The sequence below is a fragment of the Somniosus microcephalus genome, chromosome 29 (assembly GCF_052327205.1).
Source record: "Somniosus microcephalus isolate GS21.2 chromosome 29, FLI_Smic_1.0, whole genome shotgun sequence".
Lineage (NCBI taxonomy): Eukaryota > Metazoa > Chordata > Chondrichthyes > Squaliformes > Somniosidae > Somniosus > Somniosus microcephalus.
The window spans coordinates 36546869-36564360 of record NC_141015.1 but is presented as its reverse complement, the minus strand read 5'-3'; the positions used below and the strand labels follow the sequence as shown (position 1 = coordinate 36564360).

At 48.5% G+C, this 17492-nt stretch overlaps 1 protein-coding gene across 4 annotated transcripts in view; it reads right to left on the bottom strand.

Moving 5' to 3' along the window:
- The window catches only part of LOC147098642 (PH and SEC7 domain-containing protein 1-like), a 303222-nt gene that overhangs the window by 139328 nt on the left and 146402 nt on the right, over positions 1 to 17492 (bottom strand). For 3 of the 4 annotated variants that reach the window (XM_085970604.1, XM_085970603.1, XM_085970606.1), the window contains exon 8: positions 7537 to 7590. The exons of the other annotated variant lie outside the window; for it this stretch is intronic. In XM_085970604.1, the coding sequence (XP_085826730.1) occupies positions 7537 to 7590 (54 nt within the window). The remainder of the gene's footprint in view (positions 1 to 7536; positions 7591 to 17492) is intronic. 4 annotated transcript variants of the gene reach the window in all.

The window sequence follows — 17492 nt, the reverse complement described above, 5'->3', positions numbered from 1 at the left end:
ACTTCCCCTTTAATTCTGACCCTGTTAGCGAGACTTCCCCTTTAATTCAGGGCACTGATAGCAAGACTTCCCCTTTAATTCAGGGCCTTGATAGCGAGACTGCCCCTTTAATTCAGGGCACTGATAGCGAACTTCCCCTTTAATTCTGGCCCCGATAGCGAGACTTCCCCTTTAAGTCAGGGACCTACTAGCGAGACTTCCCCTTTAATTCAGGGCCCTGATAGCGAGACTTCCCCTTTAATTCAGGGCACTGATTGCGAGACTTCCCCTTTAATTCAGGGCACTGATAGCGAGACTTCCCCTTTAAGTCAGGGACCTACTAGCGAGACTTCCCCTTTAATTCAGGGACCTACTAGCGAGACTTCCCCTTTAATTCAGGGCACTGATAGCGAGACTTCCCCTTTAATTCAGGGCCCTGATAGCAAGACTGCCCCTTTAATTCAAGATCGTGGCAATGAGACTCTAAAATCTGAAACAATACCTCAAACTAAGCTTTGACAATAGAAGGGAGCAAATTTACATTGTGTGTGCAAGTGTTCATGTGCGTGTCCCCACTCGATGATGTCACTGGCCCATGACTAAGATTTAAATCAGGCCCCGCCCCACCCTGCCTGCAGCGGGAGCCTCGGCTGAAGATAAAATGTCGCCGGGCAGGATCCGTGCGGCCTGGGATCATTGTTAAACCCTCCCACACACCATTTCCCGCTGGTCGGGGGAGGGTGGGGGCTGGATCTTAAAATCGACCCCACTGTCTCAGTCACTGAAGCAAATTTACACGAGGGGTCATTTTAAACCGGTCAGGCTCCACGGAAAAGCTGCTGGATTCTCCCGCCCTCCTCTCCAAACGTGTGAGCAGCTCACCGGCGGAATTCAAATGGGGCCCAATAATACAGGGGGTTCTGTTGTGTATGTACCTTTAAGGGAAGAACTGATTTTATACTGCAGTACCGGCAGTGACCACCCCTGTATAAAAGGCCCTAGCAGGCTTCTGTATTTCAGTCTGACATTCAGTAAATAAATGAAATAAAAGAGTACCCTCTGTTCAGTAAAGTACCTGTTAAACTGTTCTCCCGAAGTCCGTGTATTATTGAGGCGCGGACTTTACAGTGGCGACGAGCAAGTTCGAACTCACCGGCAGAGTTACATCACCTCACGGGGATCTCACCTTGAGAAGAAGTTTCTTGGAGGTTGAAGTCTGAGCAACGGGCGTCGACCGCGGGCAAATGTCCAAGGGTCCATCGGTGTTCGGAGAATTGCGGGAGAGGCTGTGGAGAGCTGAGCTTGGCTCCCCAGTTAAGGTGTTCCAGCAAATCGTGCTGGTAGCAGGTAGTGCGCTGACCCTTCCGGACTGCGGCGGGCTTGAGCTCGATCGAGCGGCTCTGCAAAAGGGGCCGCGCAGCGTCGCCGGGAGGAGAAAGAGAGAGAGAGGGTGGAGCGCACAGGGCGCGGTCGGTGCTCAAGAACCGGGCAGCCGAGAGAAAATAAATGAGGGGAAGGAAAGTGAGACGCCCCGAAGCCACGGGTCGCCGCCATTACCCTGTAGAACACTAGGAGCAGCGTGGCAGCAAGGGGAAGAAGGAAAAGCGCAGGAGGCGCCATTTTATTCCATTGGGGAAGAAGAAAAAGCGCGGGAGGCGCCATTTTAAATCACCCAAGATGCCGAAAAGTGGCAGTATCACTGCTTTCGACAACGAGGTAGAAGACTGGACCACGTATGTGGAAAGAATTGAAGTATACTGCAAGGCAAAAGAGGTGGCCGATGGAAAGAAGGCGTCGGTATTATTAAATTTGATGGGCGCGGAAACGTACGGCCTATTGCGGAATTTAATTACCCCAGCTAAACCAATGGAGAAAAGTTTTGAGGATATTGTTAATATCTTACAGGAACACCTAAACCCTACACCGCTGCTGATAGCAGAAAGATTCAAGTTCCATAAAAGAAACCAGCACAAAGATGAGAGCAATGCTGACTATCTTACGGAACTACGCAAGTTATCGAAGCACTGCCAGTTCGGAGCAGGACTGGCAGACACCTTACGGGATAAGTTTATCTGCGGGCTCCAGAGTGAAGGAACCCAGAAACGACTACTTTCGAAAAAGGACCTGACGCTAGAACAGGCTTTCAGCGTGGCAGTATCCTACGAAGCAGCAGCACGGGGAGCTGCGGAAATACAACAGAAACCACAAGAATACAGCGCTAATGAAATGGCGTATGGAGCAGAAAAGTGCTATCGCTGCGGCAGAACAACCCATGAGCAGAAGGACTGCTGGTTTAAGGGCAAAGTATGCAGGCAATGCGGAAAAATGGGACATATAGCAAGAGTCTGCAGGTCGGGAAAGAAAACCAACACTACAAGAACTACTAAGGAAAAGTACAAGAAAGTAAACAAAATGACAGACAGTAGTTCGGAAGATCAGGAGAGTGATAACAACTCCGCGAGCAGGAGACTAAGTTGTCTAAAGCTACACAACGTGATTGCAAAGGAGGATCACCGAACCATTTGGGTCACCCTCATGATAGCAGGGTCCCAAGTAAAGATGGAATTAGATACAGGATCAGCCCTAATTGTCATGAATCGACGAGACTATGAGCGGCTATTCTCACACATACCCTTAAAGGACATGTCCATTGTATTGAAGACATACACGGGGCAAAAAGTCTACCCCAGAGGAAAAATAAGGGTGCCAGTTAAATATAACGGCAAGGAAACACAGAAACTGTATCTATATATACTACAAGATGGAGGACCACCATTATTGGGACGTGAATGGATCCGAAAAATACAATTGGATTGGCATTCCATTCAGGCGCTAACTGTGACTGACAAAAAGGATGATGATGTCGCACCTGGACGTCTGTCACAAATTCTAACGGACGCGAAAGAGGTGTTCCAACAGGGACTTGGGACTCTAAAAGGAGTAAAGGCAACGATAAAAATCGAAGATAACGCAAACCCAAAATGTTTTAAGGCCAGACCGGTGCCGTACGCGATCCGCCCAGCCGTTGAAGCAGAACTGGAGAGTCTGGAGCGTTCGGGTGTGATGTCCAAGGTGGACTGGAGCGAGTAGGCCACACCCATCGTGCCTGTAATGAAGAAATCATTGAGCAGCACGCCTGGGGAGCCGAAGAAGGTTCGCATCTGTGGGGACTTCAAGGTGACTGTGAACCCAGTCCTGCACACAGAACAATATCCACTTCCACGGATAGAAGATATTTTCGCCTCACTATCTGGAGGGAAACGTTTTACGAAGATTGATCTGGCCCAAGCGTATCTACAAATGGAGGTGGAAGAAGCATCTAGGAAATACCTCACGATAAACACTCACAAAGGCCTTTACCAGTACAATCGACTGGTATTCGGGGTAGCATCAGCCCCGGTTATTTGGCAGAGGGCAATGGAACAAGTCCTGCAAGGGATCCCAGGGACCCAGTGTTATTTGGATGACATCCTGGTGACGGGCGAAAATGACAGTGAACACCTTGCCAACCTGGAGCAGGTGCTCACTAGATTGCAGGAATATGGGCTACGAGCCAACCGCCCCAAATGCGAGTTCTTCAGGAGACAAATCTCGTATTGTGGCCACATGATTGATGAGGAAGGGTTGCATAAGTCGCCAGACAAGGTTAAGGCTGTAGTCAAGGCTCCAGCACCGGAAAATGTGTCACAACTGAGGTCGTTTCTTGGGCTGGTGAACTACTACCATAAGTTCTTGCCGAATTTATCTACAATTCTGCACCCACTGAACGCCCTGCTGCAAACTGGAGTAACATGGAAATGGAGTGATGAGTGTAAGCGTGCCTTTCAGGAATGTAAATGCCTAATCACTTCAAAAGAAGTATTGGCCCACTATAACCCAACACTACCGATTCGGTTGGCATGTGATGCGTCACCCTACGGCATTGGAGCGGTGCTGTCACACAAATTCCTTGACGGTTCAGAGAGGCCAATAGCTTTTGCGTCGCGCTCGTTAACCTCAGCTGAGCGTAATTATGCCCAGATTGACAGGGAGGCCCTCAGCCTGGTGTGGGGGGTGAAGAAGTTCAATCACTATCTGCACGGGCAGAAATTCACCCTACTGACTGATCATCAGCCCCTGGTCTCCATTTTTAACCCAAAGAAGGGCGTTCCGGTGATGACAGCGCAACAGCTGCAAAGATGGTCACTTTTCCTAGGGGCACATCAGTACGACATAGAATACAAGGGTACGAAGCAGCATGGGAACGCTGATGGGCTGTCGTGCCTACCGTTACCTACGGTAGAGGAAGCACCTGCAGTGGACCCTGTTGAGATATTCCATGCGACCATAGTCGAATGTCTGCCTGTTACAAACTCAAGTATAGAGAAAGAAACCCGAAATGACCCGACACTCTCTCGGGTCTATGATTTGACGGTGAAGGGATGGCCAGAATATGGCGACTCACTGTTGCCAGCATTCTCGCCAAGGAGAGAACAGCTGTCAGTGTGCCGGGGGACCTTGATGTGTGGATCCCGAGTGGTAATTCCACCCAAGTTGAGAGACAGAGTGCTCAATGAGCTTCATGAAGGTCATCTGGGAGGGGTAAAAATGAAAAGCCTAGCCAGGGCTTATGTGTGGTGGCCGGGAATCGATAAACAAATCGAGGACCTGACCAAGAGCTGCTCAGGATGCCAGAAAGTCCAAAATGCACCACCACAGGCCCCTCTACACCCATGGGAGTGGCCCTCATCTCCATGGCAACGGGTACACATTGATTTTGCTGGTCCATTTATGGACTCAATGTTTCTAATCGCCGTGGATGCCCATTCGAAATGGCCAGAGGTCATCAAAATGTCCTCCACCACTACGGAGAAAACTATTGCAGTCTTACGGACCATCTTCGCCAGGAATGGTTTGCCAGAACAGATTTGCTCTGACAATGGGCCACAGTTTGTGTCCGAGGATTTCCGGAGGTTTCTGAGGAATAATAGGGTGAAACATTACACATCTGCCCCATATCATCCAGCCACAAATGGATTGGCTGAAAGGTTTGTTCAGACCTTTAAAAAGGCAATAAAGACGATGTATAACGACAACATACCACTGCAACACAAGGTAGATAATTTCTTGTTTGCTTACCGGAATGCGACACATGCAGTCACCAACCAAGCTCCAGCCATAATGTTCTTCAACCGAAGGCTAAGATGTCGCCTGGATTTGCTCAAACCAAACATAAGACGAGATGTTGAGGATAAGCAATTCCAGCACATCAACGAGAGGCCAACCAGGAGCTTCAAGATAGGGCAACCAGCCTTGGCCCGTGACTACCGAACAGAAAAATGGCAGCCAGGAACGATATGCACACAGCAGGGACCACTAATGTACACAGTGGACGTTGGAGAGAGCATCGTGAGACGCCATGCTGACCAGATTCTAGAGTCACAGGAACAAGCCAAACCTATACCACGAGCATGTGCACCTGGTAATGAGCCCGAAGTACAGATTGCATCTACCTCAGAAGCAGTGGTATTGGAGGCTGACGAACCAACCAATGACAATGAGCCAGAATCGACTCCACCGCAAGAACAGGATACTCGAGAAAGGCGCTACCCAGTCAGGATTAGGAAACCTCCTCAAAGACTGAACTTATAAATGATTATTTCAGTTGATGTATATAGTACCGAGAAAATTGTAATTGTAATTAGTTATTACTTAGTTGTTAAATGAATGTTATGTACTGTTTATCTAAAAGGGGAGGAATTGTGGTGTATGTACCTTTAAGGGAAGAACTGATTTTATACTGCAGTACCGGCAGTGACCACCCCTGTATAAAAGGCCCTAGCAGGCTTCTGTATTTCAGTCTGACGTTACCCTCTGTTCAGTAAAGTACCTGTTAAACTGTTCTCCAGAAGTCCGTGTATTATTGAGGCGCGGACTTTACAGGTTCAAGACTCCGTCCACCTGACCCGGCCGGCCAGCTCACTCTGACCGTCTTTCACCAGTGCACATGGTTACCTCAAAATCAACCCAATATTAGAAGAAACATCTACATATCACCTTATTAGATCACCGAGAAACATCTCAAAGTACTTCACACATGATGAAAGAAAGAATAAAATCTAAAACGATTCCACACCCTTTATTCCAGGAATATTTCACATCCTTTACTCCAGGAATATTCCACATCCTTTACTCCAGGAATATTCCACATCCTTTACTCCAGGAATATTCCACACTCATTACTCCAGGAATATTCCACTCATTACTCCAGGAATATTCCACACCCTTTACTCCAGGAATATTCCACACACTCTTTACTCCAGGAATATTCCACATCCTTTACTCCTCAGCTCGGTAATTATCTACAATTCCTCAGAGTGCTGGTGCTCCGCTGGGATTATTTCGGCAGAAGTGTGGCAGGAGCCCTATGATTTCGGCAAAGTGACTCTGGCGGGGCTGGAGCAGCTCCGAAGAATTTCCTGGCCTATTTTTCTTTTGACGGCCAAAATAAATTGAGAGAGAGACAAAATCCTTCTGAACCCCTTAAAGGTGCGCTTTTAGTCTCAGAAAAGTGGGTAGAGGTGCATTCACCCAGGATTTACTAAACGCTTAATTCTAGCTACATCACAACAAAAAAAATCATATCAATGTTGGGGCATGCCTTGCACATGTACCCAGGGCTGTACAGACCCAAATCACACAACTTTTTCCTGAGATGGTCACGACTGATTCAGATTCAACTGCCTTACAAATCACAATTATTTTTTTTTATTTACGCGGCGAGTTCTTACGCTCTGGAATGCACCAACTGGAAGGTGAGGCTGGACAAAGCCTCAGCAGGTTAACTGGAGTGTCAACATTTGTTTATAATTCATTCTCAGGATGTTGGGCATCACTCGGAAAGCCAGCGTTTATTGTGCATCCCTCATTGCCCTTGGGAAGGTGGCGGTGAGCTGCCTTCTTCACAGCGGAGTGGCTCGCGAGGCCATTTCGGAGAACAGGTCAGAATCAACCACATTGCTGTGGGTCTGGAGTCACATATAGGCCAGACCGGGTAAAGACAGCAGATTTCCTTCCCTAGTGAACCTAGACAATCCGGTAGTTTCATGGTCACCATTACTGACACTAGCTTTTTTTAATTCCAGATTTATTCGATTAACTGAATTTAAATTCCACAGCTGCCGTGGTGGGATTTGAACTCACGTCTCTGGATCATTAGTCCAGGCCTCTGGAATTCTCGTCCAGTAACATGACCGCTATGGTGCCGTACCCGACACATGCTAGGAGAGGACACCCAGGCTGGATCACACACTCCTTTGAAATTGGTTCTGAGTCAGGCCTTCAGAAGGTGGACTCCTACCTCCCATCACCCTCTGGATCAAGGGCCCAGGGCAGTCTACAGGGACAACTGCATCTGCTTCCCTGCCGTCTGGATGCCTGCCCTCAACCCAAACTTCAGCTCAACATCTTGCTCCTAAACCTGCTGGGAAGCAGCGCCTTTGCCGAGTCTCTCCTGCTGGTGGCTGTGGAGTTCCGCCGTCAATTCCCGCGACAGCTGGCTGCTCGTGCATTTCTCACCTGGGATCCCCCCTGGCGCCTCCTCTTCCCACTCTTGTAATGGACCAGCAGCATCTGAAAGCAAGGAATAGGTCTGGGTGAGTGCGGAACACAGACTGCACTGAGCTGTTTCCCCAGCAGAAAATGTCAGCCACAACTAGGTCACTGCAGCCTAAGGCTGCCATTGCTTCAGTAATGAGATGCAGTTTAGGGTGGATACAGCACAGCCAACTTTTACTGGAACATACAGTATATGGTACATGAATTTTTACAAATAATGGAGCATGCATATGTTGGATGACAAAGTAATTCAGTCCCTTACCCAACCCCGGCTCCTGCTCCTGATTGTCGTTTGATGTATTGCTGATCCCACTTCAGTTCTGCCCTTCTACTCCCTCCAAGCTGAGCAATGCTGAGGTCCTCTCCTCAGGTCTGGCCTATGCTGTTTGCCAACTTCTTCTTTCGAGGGCCCTTCCTTGTTCCCCAAGTCTTTGCTTGGCATCCCCTTCTGCACACACCAGACATGCACTGCTGCACTTGTGGTACCTTGTCTGGCTCCTTTTATTTGGGTGAGGTGGGGGAGGAACAAAGGATGCCACCTGGACCCACAGAGATTCTGTTTTCCTTTTGATGCTCCCTCCACCAGCAGCTCAAACTCAGTAAACTTGTGAACTTCAAACTTTTCTATGGGGGGGGCGGCAGGGGGAGGATGGTCTGCAAATATTGACACACTCCCATGATCCTTTGCAAACATTGACACACTCCCATGATCCTCTACAAATATTGACACACTCCCATGATCCTCGAACAATTATTGACACACTCCCATGATCCTCTGCAAGTATTGACACACTCCCATGATCCTCTGCAAATAGTGACACACTCCCACGATCCTTTGGAAATAGTGACACACTCCCATGATCCTCTACAAATACTGACACACTCCCATGATCCTCTGCAAATAGTTACACACTCCCATGATCTTTTGCAAAGTGACACACTCCCATGATCCTCTACAAATATTGACACTCCCATGATCCTCTACAAATATTGGCACACTCCCATGATCCTCTACAAATATTGACACACTCCCATGATCCTCTACAAATATTGACACACTCCCATGATCCTCCGCAAATAGTGACACACTCCCATGATCCTCTACAAATATTGACACACTCCCATGATCCTCTACAAATATTGGCACACACTCCTTTCCATATCTAGACATACTCTCAAGGACTGCGTGCAAATACTGACACGCTCCCGGGACTCCATGTCCTTGCTTCTGAAAGAAAGTGTCAAGCACTAAAAGAAAACAATGCCATCATTGCAGAAATCCTTTATTAGAATGGCTAGTAAATAAACAAACACAACAGGAAAAGTGCAGAAGTCTCAAGACATTGTGCTCTCAATACATATGCCCAACCCCAGATGGGCAGAAAGCTGAAGACTAAATTGACCCTGGGATCCCCTCGCAGAGACCACCGATCCTAGTTTCAAAATCTAACGGAGTGACCCACACGCTTCTCTGTCTCTTTCCACCTTCTGCCTGTGTAGTTAACTTCTCTCAATTGACGGGGACATATCCACGCTGAATAAACGGGACCCAGCCCCTCTGATTGGTGTGTCTGAGACACCATCGCTACTATTGCTAGCACACTGCTGGTCCACCGAGAGACTACTATGGTGGTGCCCCTGAAGGATTTGACCATTTCAACCCTCTTCTCCCAACCCATGGAAATCAAGCCGTCAGTAAATGGCTGTTTATTTAGAAGCTCACAGCACAGAAAGAGACCATTCAACCCATCGTGCCTGTGCCGGCTCTTTGAAAGAGCTCTCCGATTTAGTCCCACTGCCCCCTGCTTTTTCCCTTTTGAGGCTCCATCCACCAGTGGTTCTGTTATAAACAAGTTTTATTCCAGAACAGATGTCAAGCGGCAAAAAAAACGTTGGCATAAAATTTCAATGGGGGTTCTCCAAAAATCTTCCGCCATAATTTCAGCGGCAGATTGGCGCAAACCGCGGGGGGGGAAAAACCCCAAAAAAGGGCCATTTCTCCAAACTTTCCACCGATCTTCGGTCAAAGTTACAGCGGGAGATTGGGAGAACCCCTCAGAGGAATTCCAAGGACTGAGATGAGGAGGAATTTCTTCACCCAGAGAGTGGTGAACCTGTGGAATTCTCTACCACAGAAGGCAGTTGAGGCCAATTCATTAAATATATTCAAGAAGGAGTTGGATATATTTCTTAAGGCTAAGGGGATCAAGGGATATGGGGAGAAAGCAGGGACAGGGTACTGAATTTGGATGATCAGCCATGATTGCATTGAATGGCGGAGCAGGCTCGAGGGGCCGAATGGCCTACTCCTGCTCCTATCTTCTATGTTTCTATGTTTCTATCCCCCGTGACTCCAGAACAGGATCGCTGATCCGGAGTTGTTATTATTTAGCGTGGGCAGGCTGATCCAGAATGAAATCCCACCGCACGTTCGGCTTGTGTGGAGCATAAAGGCCAAGTGGGCCGAATGGCCTGCTTCTGGGCTGTACGCTCGAAGTAACCGCACGTCAGGAAGGAAAACGAGAATTACACAGCCCAGGGTTCTGAAATGAACAGGTGCGACTGAGGGGAAAAGAATACAATTATTGATAAATGTGAACAACACTGACAATTAACAATATGGCGATATCATTCTTCGAATTAACAGCACGCGAGAACGGAGTTGCGCTTACTCAGCGCCTGGATCGCGTCTCAGAATCACCTCAAAGCATTTCTCAGTGAATTATTTCTTGAAGTGTGGTCAATCCAGTTCTGCAGGCAAATGCAGCATTGATTTTTTGTTTTAATTCTGCGCACAGCAAGATCCCACAAAGAGCGACTGACACGAATCAGTCATTCATGAAAGAAAGACTTATGAAATAATACTGAGCGGCCTATGGGTGGCACTGTCCAGGGAGAGTATAAATACTCGGGCATGGGCCCAGCTTGCGCAGGACATTCTTTAACAGGAACAAGTGAAGGGCACAACTAGACCTCCATGTTCTAAAACAGTTGATTAAAGCTTTGTTTAACGCTTAGACCAAGTGCCGAGTAGTTTTCTTGCATCAGCGACGACCGGTTTAATCCGACTTCTGGCGATGCTGGCCCAGCGCAGAATCCAAGACCGTTGGCCCCGTTCTCCTTCGAGCACTGCCTCGGGGGTGGGGAAACTCGGGACTGGGCCCCCCACCTCGCACCCAAAGGGCAGCGCCTCCGACCGCAAGGCCCCCAAGCGTCAGCCTGGGTTCGGAGCTCAGGTACTGTGCTGAGGCTCGAAGCCGCAACCTTCAGGGAGGCGGGCACGTTGCCTACCAACACAACCGACATCGGGGGGGGTGGGTGGGTGTGGGAATCTTTTTTTTTAAAGCACAATCGGGGGAGGGTAGAAAGTGTCCTTCGGCTGCGTGCCCGCCGTGCTTGAAAGGGTTAACAAATAGCCAAAGTTCCATTGATACTCACAGCTCTCCCGTGGTGTGCGAAGGCCCAGCCTCCCACTGACGTTGCCAGCAGCACAGGGTCCCTACCGCTGCATCGCCCATCGCAGCCGCAACTCAGCTGCTGCAAAGCCTGCGCGGGGTGTCTCCAGTCCCCCCGCTGACCCCGAAGCCGCCCCCCCCCTCTACGTCGCTGAGCCAAGGCTGCTGAGGAGGACTAGGCTGTTTCAGCAAGGCGGGTGCGTTCCCTCCAGCTGTGCGACTCCTTCGATCGTGTCTGGTTCCCAGCGACAGCAGCTCAGCTGTGTGAAGGGCTGGGAGGCACTCTCAGCACGGTTTCGATCAGAAATCTCATGCCTGTTAAGGCTCTGACCTTGACGGCCCTGGGAAGTCCCGAAAAGCAATTGAGTCAGTCACTCACATCCGAGCCGGCATCTTCTCTTCAGGCAGAGGTTCCCTCGGAATCCCTCGGAGTTTAGAGCTCAAACAGATGTGCGTTTTCTGTCTCTCCTCCATGTCTCCTTTCACTTGTGTTTGTTCTCTCTCTCTCTCTCTCTCTCTCATTTCAGCCTCTCTTTCAATCTGCATCGGACGTTCTGTTTCTGCTGTCTCAACTAATCTCCTTCATGTGTAGTTACACACCGTGCCATGTCCTCATATTCCTGCTCCTTCAGACCAAACACCCCCTTCCCTCAATCATAACTCGCTCCCTTCAGTCTCAACGGGCCTGCAGATCCTGTACGAATCTTGCTTTGTGCATTCTTCTATTGTCTTTCCCTCATTCTTCTGCAACTGCTTTTTCCCTTCCTTTGCTGTGCCTCTCTTTCTTCCCTTTTTGTCGCATCTTCCTTCCAAACTTTCCTGGGGGGAGGGGGGGTGGGTGGGGGCTTGTACCTGTCAGACTGTCACATTAATCATTGCAGGCCTCCTTTCTGTCAATGGCTCCCCTCAGTTCCTCGTTCCCTGTCCTGTAACTCTCACCTTCAGTACACTGAAGAACAAACCCATATAAATCTCTCGCTCCATGTCCCCTCCCCCGCCCTCATTCTAGTATTACCTCGCCCAGCAGTCATTCAACCGGAACGCTGCTCGTTTCTCACGTGAACCTGACAGAGTGCAGTTGTTGCAAGACTTGGGAGCAGTGTGAGTGATAATCCCATTGCCTCATAGATTTATAGTTCAAGAGTTGGGGATTAAACTGGATACCGGCGGTGATTACTCCCCTAAAGGGTTATAGAATCACGGAATAGTCCAGCACAGAAGGCGGCCATTCGGCCCGTCGAGTCTGCGCCGGCTCTTTCAAAGAGAACACAAGAACATAAGAAACAGGAGCAGGAGTCGGCCATTCGGCCCCTCGAGCCTGCTCCGCCATTCAATAAGATCATGGCTGATCCAATCTTGGCCTCAACTCCACTTTCCCGCTCTCTCCCCACACCCCTTGACTCCCCTGTAGCTCAAATATCTGTCTATCTCCGCCTTGAATATATTCAATGACTCCGCCTCCACAGCTCTCCGGGGTAGAGAATTCCAAAGATTCACGACCCTCTGAGAGAAGAAATTCCTCCTCATCTCCATCTTAAATGGGCGACCCCTTATTCTGAAACTATGCCCCCTCGTTCTAGATTCCCCCACCAGGGGAAACATCCTCCCTGAATCAACCCTGTCAAGCCCCCTCAGAATGTTATATGTTTCAATAAGATCCTCTCTCATTCTTCTAAACTCCAATGAGTATAGGCCCAACCTGCTTAACCTTTCTTCATAAGACAACCCCTTCATCTCTGGAATCAACCTCGTGAACCTTCTCTGAACTGCCTCCAATGCAAGTATATCCTTCCTTAAATATGGAGACCAAAACTGGAGAGCAATCATAGAAACATAGAAGATAGGAGCAGGAGTAGGCCATTCGGCCCCTCGAGCCTGTTCCACCATTTAATGAGATCATGGCTGATCATCCAAACTCAGTACCCTGTCCCTGCTTTCTCCCCATATCCCTTGATCCCTTTAGCTTTAAGAAATATATCTAACGCCTTCTTGAATATATTTAATGAATCCAGTCAGTCCCACTCCTCCCGCTCTTTCCCCATATCCCTGCAATCTTTTCTCCTTCAAGTATTTATCCAATTCCCCTTTTGAAGGCTGCTGTTGAATCTGTATCCACCACCCTATCAGGCAGAGCGTTCCGAATCCAAATGGGACTGGGTGGGAGAGGACCTGGAAAATCTACCCCAACGTCTCCGTTCTCCGAATCGCTACTCAACAGGAGAACAGAGGCACCTGGACTTAAGAGATGACACACACAGCTAGGTTTGTCATCACTTTCCAAAGCCCATTCTCTGGAGAAAGCTTCAATTTAAAGGATTTGGAATGTGAAATGCGTGGGCGGCCGTGCCTTCAGCTGTCCGGGCCCTAAACTCTGGAATTCCCTCCCTAATCCTCTCCACCTCTCGCTCCTCCTTTAAGGCGCTCCTAAAAAACCTACCTTGTCGCCTGTCCTAATATCTCCTTCTGTGGCTCGGTGTCAAATTTTTGTTTGATGACGCTCCTGTGAAGAGCCTTGGGGACGTTGAAGGCGCTATGTAAATGCAAGTTGTTGTTGCTGAAAGACGATTGCTCTCCCCCCCCCCCCCCCGTCAGAGGAGTGAGGCAGCGACTGATGAGCACCGTGATTATTAAATGTTAAAGAAAGCTCAAATCACATTCATTGAACGCAAAATGATTGATCTAATCACTGCAGGGAGTAAGGAGGTAGCACCACACAAAGCCAATCGCTCGGAGCCAATCTGGGCCATATTATTTTACAGTAGAGGCTAGATTTACCTCACGTGTAAATCTAAAGCAGCTGAACAGTTTGACTCTTGTCCTCTCCGTCGCTCTGGTGTGTATCTCTCTTTCTCTTGGAGGCTGGAGTGGAGCTTTGAATCAGTATCAAGGATGAAACCGTTTCAAGCTGGTCTGTTCACTAACTGTACTCGCAGCTGTCTCCATTGCAAGGAACTGCCAATACATAATTTTTAACTCATTGGCTTCTGATACAGTGAAATCAGGTTTTGCAATCTAGTATACTGTATTCGCTGCTCACGATGTGGTCTCCTCTACATTGGGGAGACCAAACGCAGATTGGGTGACCGCTTTGCGGAACACCTCCGTTCAGTCCGTAAGGGTGACCCCGAGCTTCCGGTCGCCTGTCATTTTAATTCACCGCTCCATTCCCACTCAGACCTCACTGTACTCGGGCTCTTGCATTGTTCCACGGAAGCTCACCGTAAACTCGAGGAACAGCACCTCATCTTCCGATTAGGCACTTTACAGCCTTCCGGACTCAATATCGAGTTCAACAATTTCAGATCATAACCTCGGCCCCCATTACATTTTTATTTATATTTTTTATCCACACCTTTGTTTTGGCCTCCCCCCCCCCCCCCACCTTTCTTTTTTTTTCTCTCTCCCACATGGCAGCTGTCTCCCATTCTGCCAGCGCATTTCACACCTAATCTAGAGCTGTCTTTTGTCTCCACTAGTCCTATCACCATCTCGTCTCGTTTTGAATACCTCTTAATGTCTCTTCACTTCTCTTTTGTTCTCCCCCAGCCTGGCCTCTTAATCCATTTCATTTCCTGTGCTTCTTTAGTCTTGACAAAGGGTTTTCACCTGAAACGTTGACTCTATTTTCTCTCCACGGCCTGGCCTGCTGAATTTTTCCAGCATTTTCTGTTGTTATTTCAGATTTCCAGCATCTGCAGTATTTTGCTATCGTTCACTGTAAAAGGGTTTGACTGCAGTGATATTGCGCAACAACGTTTCCCACTAAGCTGCATGGCCACGCAGCGGTCTGGAGGTCCCACGCAGGCCGCTCACCGGCTTTTATATGGGAGAAACCGCACATGCGCGAAAATTTGAATGGGCCGCGCAGCCAGTTAAAGGGACCGCGCTACCAAAAAAATTAAGAGGGAACATTGTTGTGCATACACTCAAGGTGAGGGTTCCCTTAAACCGACCGGGCAGAGTTAAAGATTTAGAAGACAACTTTGAATAGCTGAGCGTCCTGTTACAGAAGAGTCAACAGGCATTGGCGGAGACCATCCGTCCCATTTGGTCTATAGAATCGCACAGCATAGAAGGAGGCCATTCGGCCCACCGTGGTCTATCTGCTCCCAGCCCATTGATCTGGAACTCAGATCAAAATGATTAAGCTTCCAACACCGAAAAAGCAAGGTCACTACCACTTCCGATTTCTAAACGGTTTCACTTGCATCCCCATCGTACCAGGTAGCTTCGAGTTTCAGGCTCAATTCGAAGCTCGGAGTAGCAATAGAAGGAGAACAAAGGGATTAAGGAAGTGGCCCTAGAAATAGTAGATGCATTGCTGATCATCTTCCAACATTCGATAGAATCTGGAACAGTACCCATGGATTGGAGAGTAGCTAATGTTACCCCACTATTCAAATAAGGTGGTAGAGAGAAAACCCCACTAGTCACTGCCTGCCACTTGGAAAAAGACCCGTTTATTCCAACACTTTGCTTTCTGTCCGCCAACCAGTTCTCTATCCAAGTCAATACCTTGCCCCCAATCCCATGTGCCTTAACTTTATACGCTAATCTCTTATGCGGGACAATGAAGAACAGGTATCGGGTTTGTCCAATGTCCCAAAGCATTCAGTGCATTCAAAGCATTTTCTTGCAACCCCCTCATCTACTTGTTTTGAATAATCTGTCCTTGGAACCAGGAAACGAGGGCTGCTTTATCCATAGGTTGACGTACCAGCAGACACGGTTCACGCAGATTCCTCCTCACGCACAAAACCCATGGCAGCCCAACAGCCATCCGTTCTGGGGCTACGAAGGCATTTCTTGACCATTGACGCCCCCATGCGTTCTATCGCTGGAAGGACACAACATCAACATTTCTGTTCTTTGGCATCAGTGGCAACCAATATACCAGTGCCAGTGAAGCCACATCACTGCCCTGGAATACACGGGCAAAATCTTTCTGTTCATCACATAACCGCTGCCCCCATTCAACGTGCACCATTTGTCTCGCATGGATAAAGCAAATCAAACGTGCAGCCTCATAGAATGATACAGCACAGAAGGAGGCCATTCAGCCCATCATACCTGTGCCGGCTCATTGGTAGAGCTATCCCATTAATCCCAATCCCCCACCTCGTTCCTCATCGTCCTGTAATTTTTCCTTTTCAAGTATTTATCCAATTCCCTTTTGAAAGTTACTCTTGAATCTGTTTCCATCACCCTTTAAGGCAGCGCGTTCCAGATCACAACTCGCTGTATAAAAAAATGTTTCCTTCATGTCGCCTCTGGTTCTTTTGCCAATCACCTTGAATCTGTGTCCTCTGGTTACCGACCCTCCTGCCACTGGAAACAGTTTCTCCTTATTTACTCTATCAAAACCCATTCATGATTTTGAACCCCTCTATCAAATCTCCTCTTAACCTTCTCTGCTTTAAAGAGAACAACTTCAGCTTCTCCAGTCTCTCCGCATAACTGAAGTCTTTCATCATATGAACATAATAAGACGTAGGAGCAGGAGTCGGTCATTTGGCCCCTCGAGCCTGCTCCGTCATTCAATAAAATCAGGGCTGATCTGATCTTGGCCTCAACTCCACTTCCCTGCCCGCTCCCCATAACCCTTGACTCCCTTATCGTTCAAAATCTGTCTATCTCCGCCTTAAATATATTCAATGACCCAGCCTCCACAGCTCTCTGGGGAAGAGAATTCCAAAGATTCACAACCCTCTGAGAGAAGAAATTCCTCCTCGTTTCCGTTTTAAATCCGTTTAATCCCTGGTATCATTCTAGTAAATCTCCTCTGCGCCCTCTCCAGGGCTTTGACATCCTTCCTGAAATGCGGTGCCCAGAATTGGCCACAATCTCCAGCTGGGGCCGAATCGGTGTCCGACCTCAGTACCCCTGGTCCCACTTGCTCCACCCGGGTCACTGCGAACAACGCGATTAAACCACATTCCTCTGCTACTTCTGTCCGCATTATAACACACAGCCTGCGGGAAGCACAGGAAAACTCTGAGGGTATTGTGCGCCGTTGAAATCAAGGACTGACATGGCTCCGAGCAAGGCATCGCCATCAGCCACATACCTGCAGGGGGCAGTTTTCGAGCCGTGCATCTCACTCAAAGGGCAGCCTGAAGATCCACCGTCACGGAACAGTCACCGCACGCCGCCGAACCTCATTTTAAATTAGCCAACACGTTCATTTGTTGTTGGTAATTCTTAAACGATATCTCCAGGAAGTAAACTGAAGCAGCCAGCCCTTCTCTGGCACATTGCCAACGCTGCCTCCACTTTACACTGGGGAGCTTCTTTACACTGATTTGTTCTGTTCAATGGGGCATTGTCCCTACTATAGGCCTGTCTTAATTGTAATTACAGAGTTGCAAAACAATTGGTTAACCCTTTGGGGCTAAATTGCCCGTGGCTGTTTCGAAATAATACCACAGTTTATAAATACCAAGAAAGAAAGACTTGTATTTA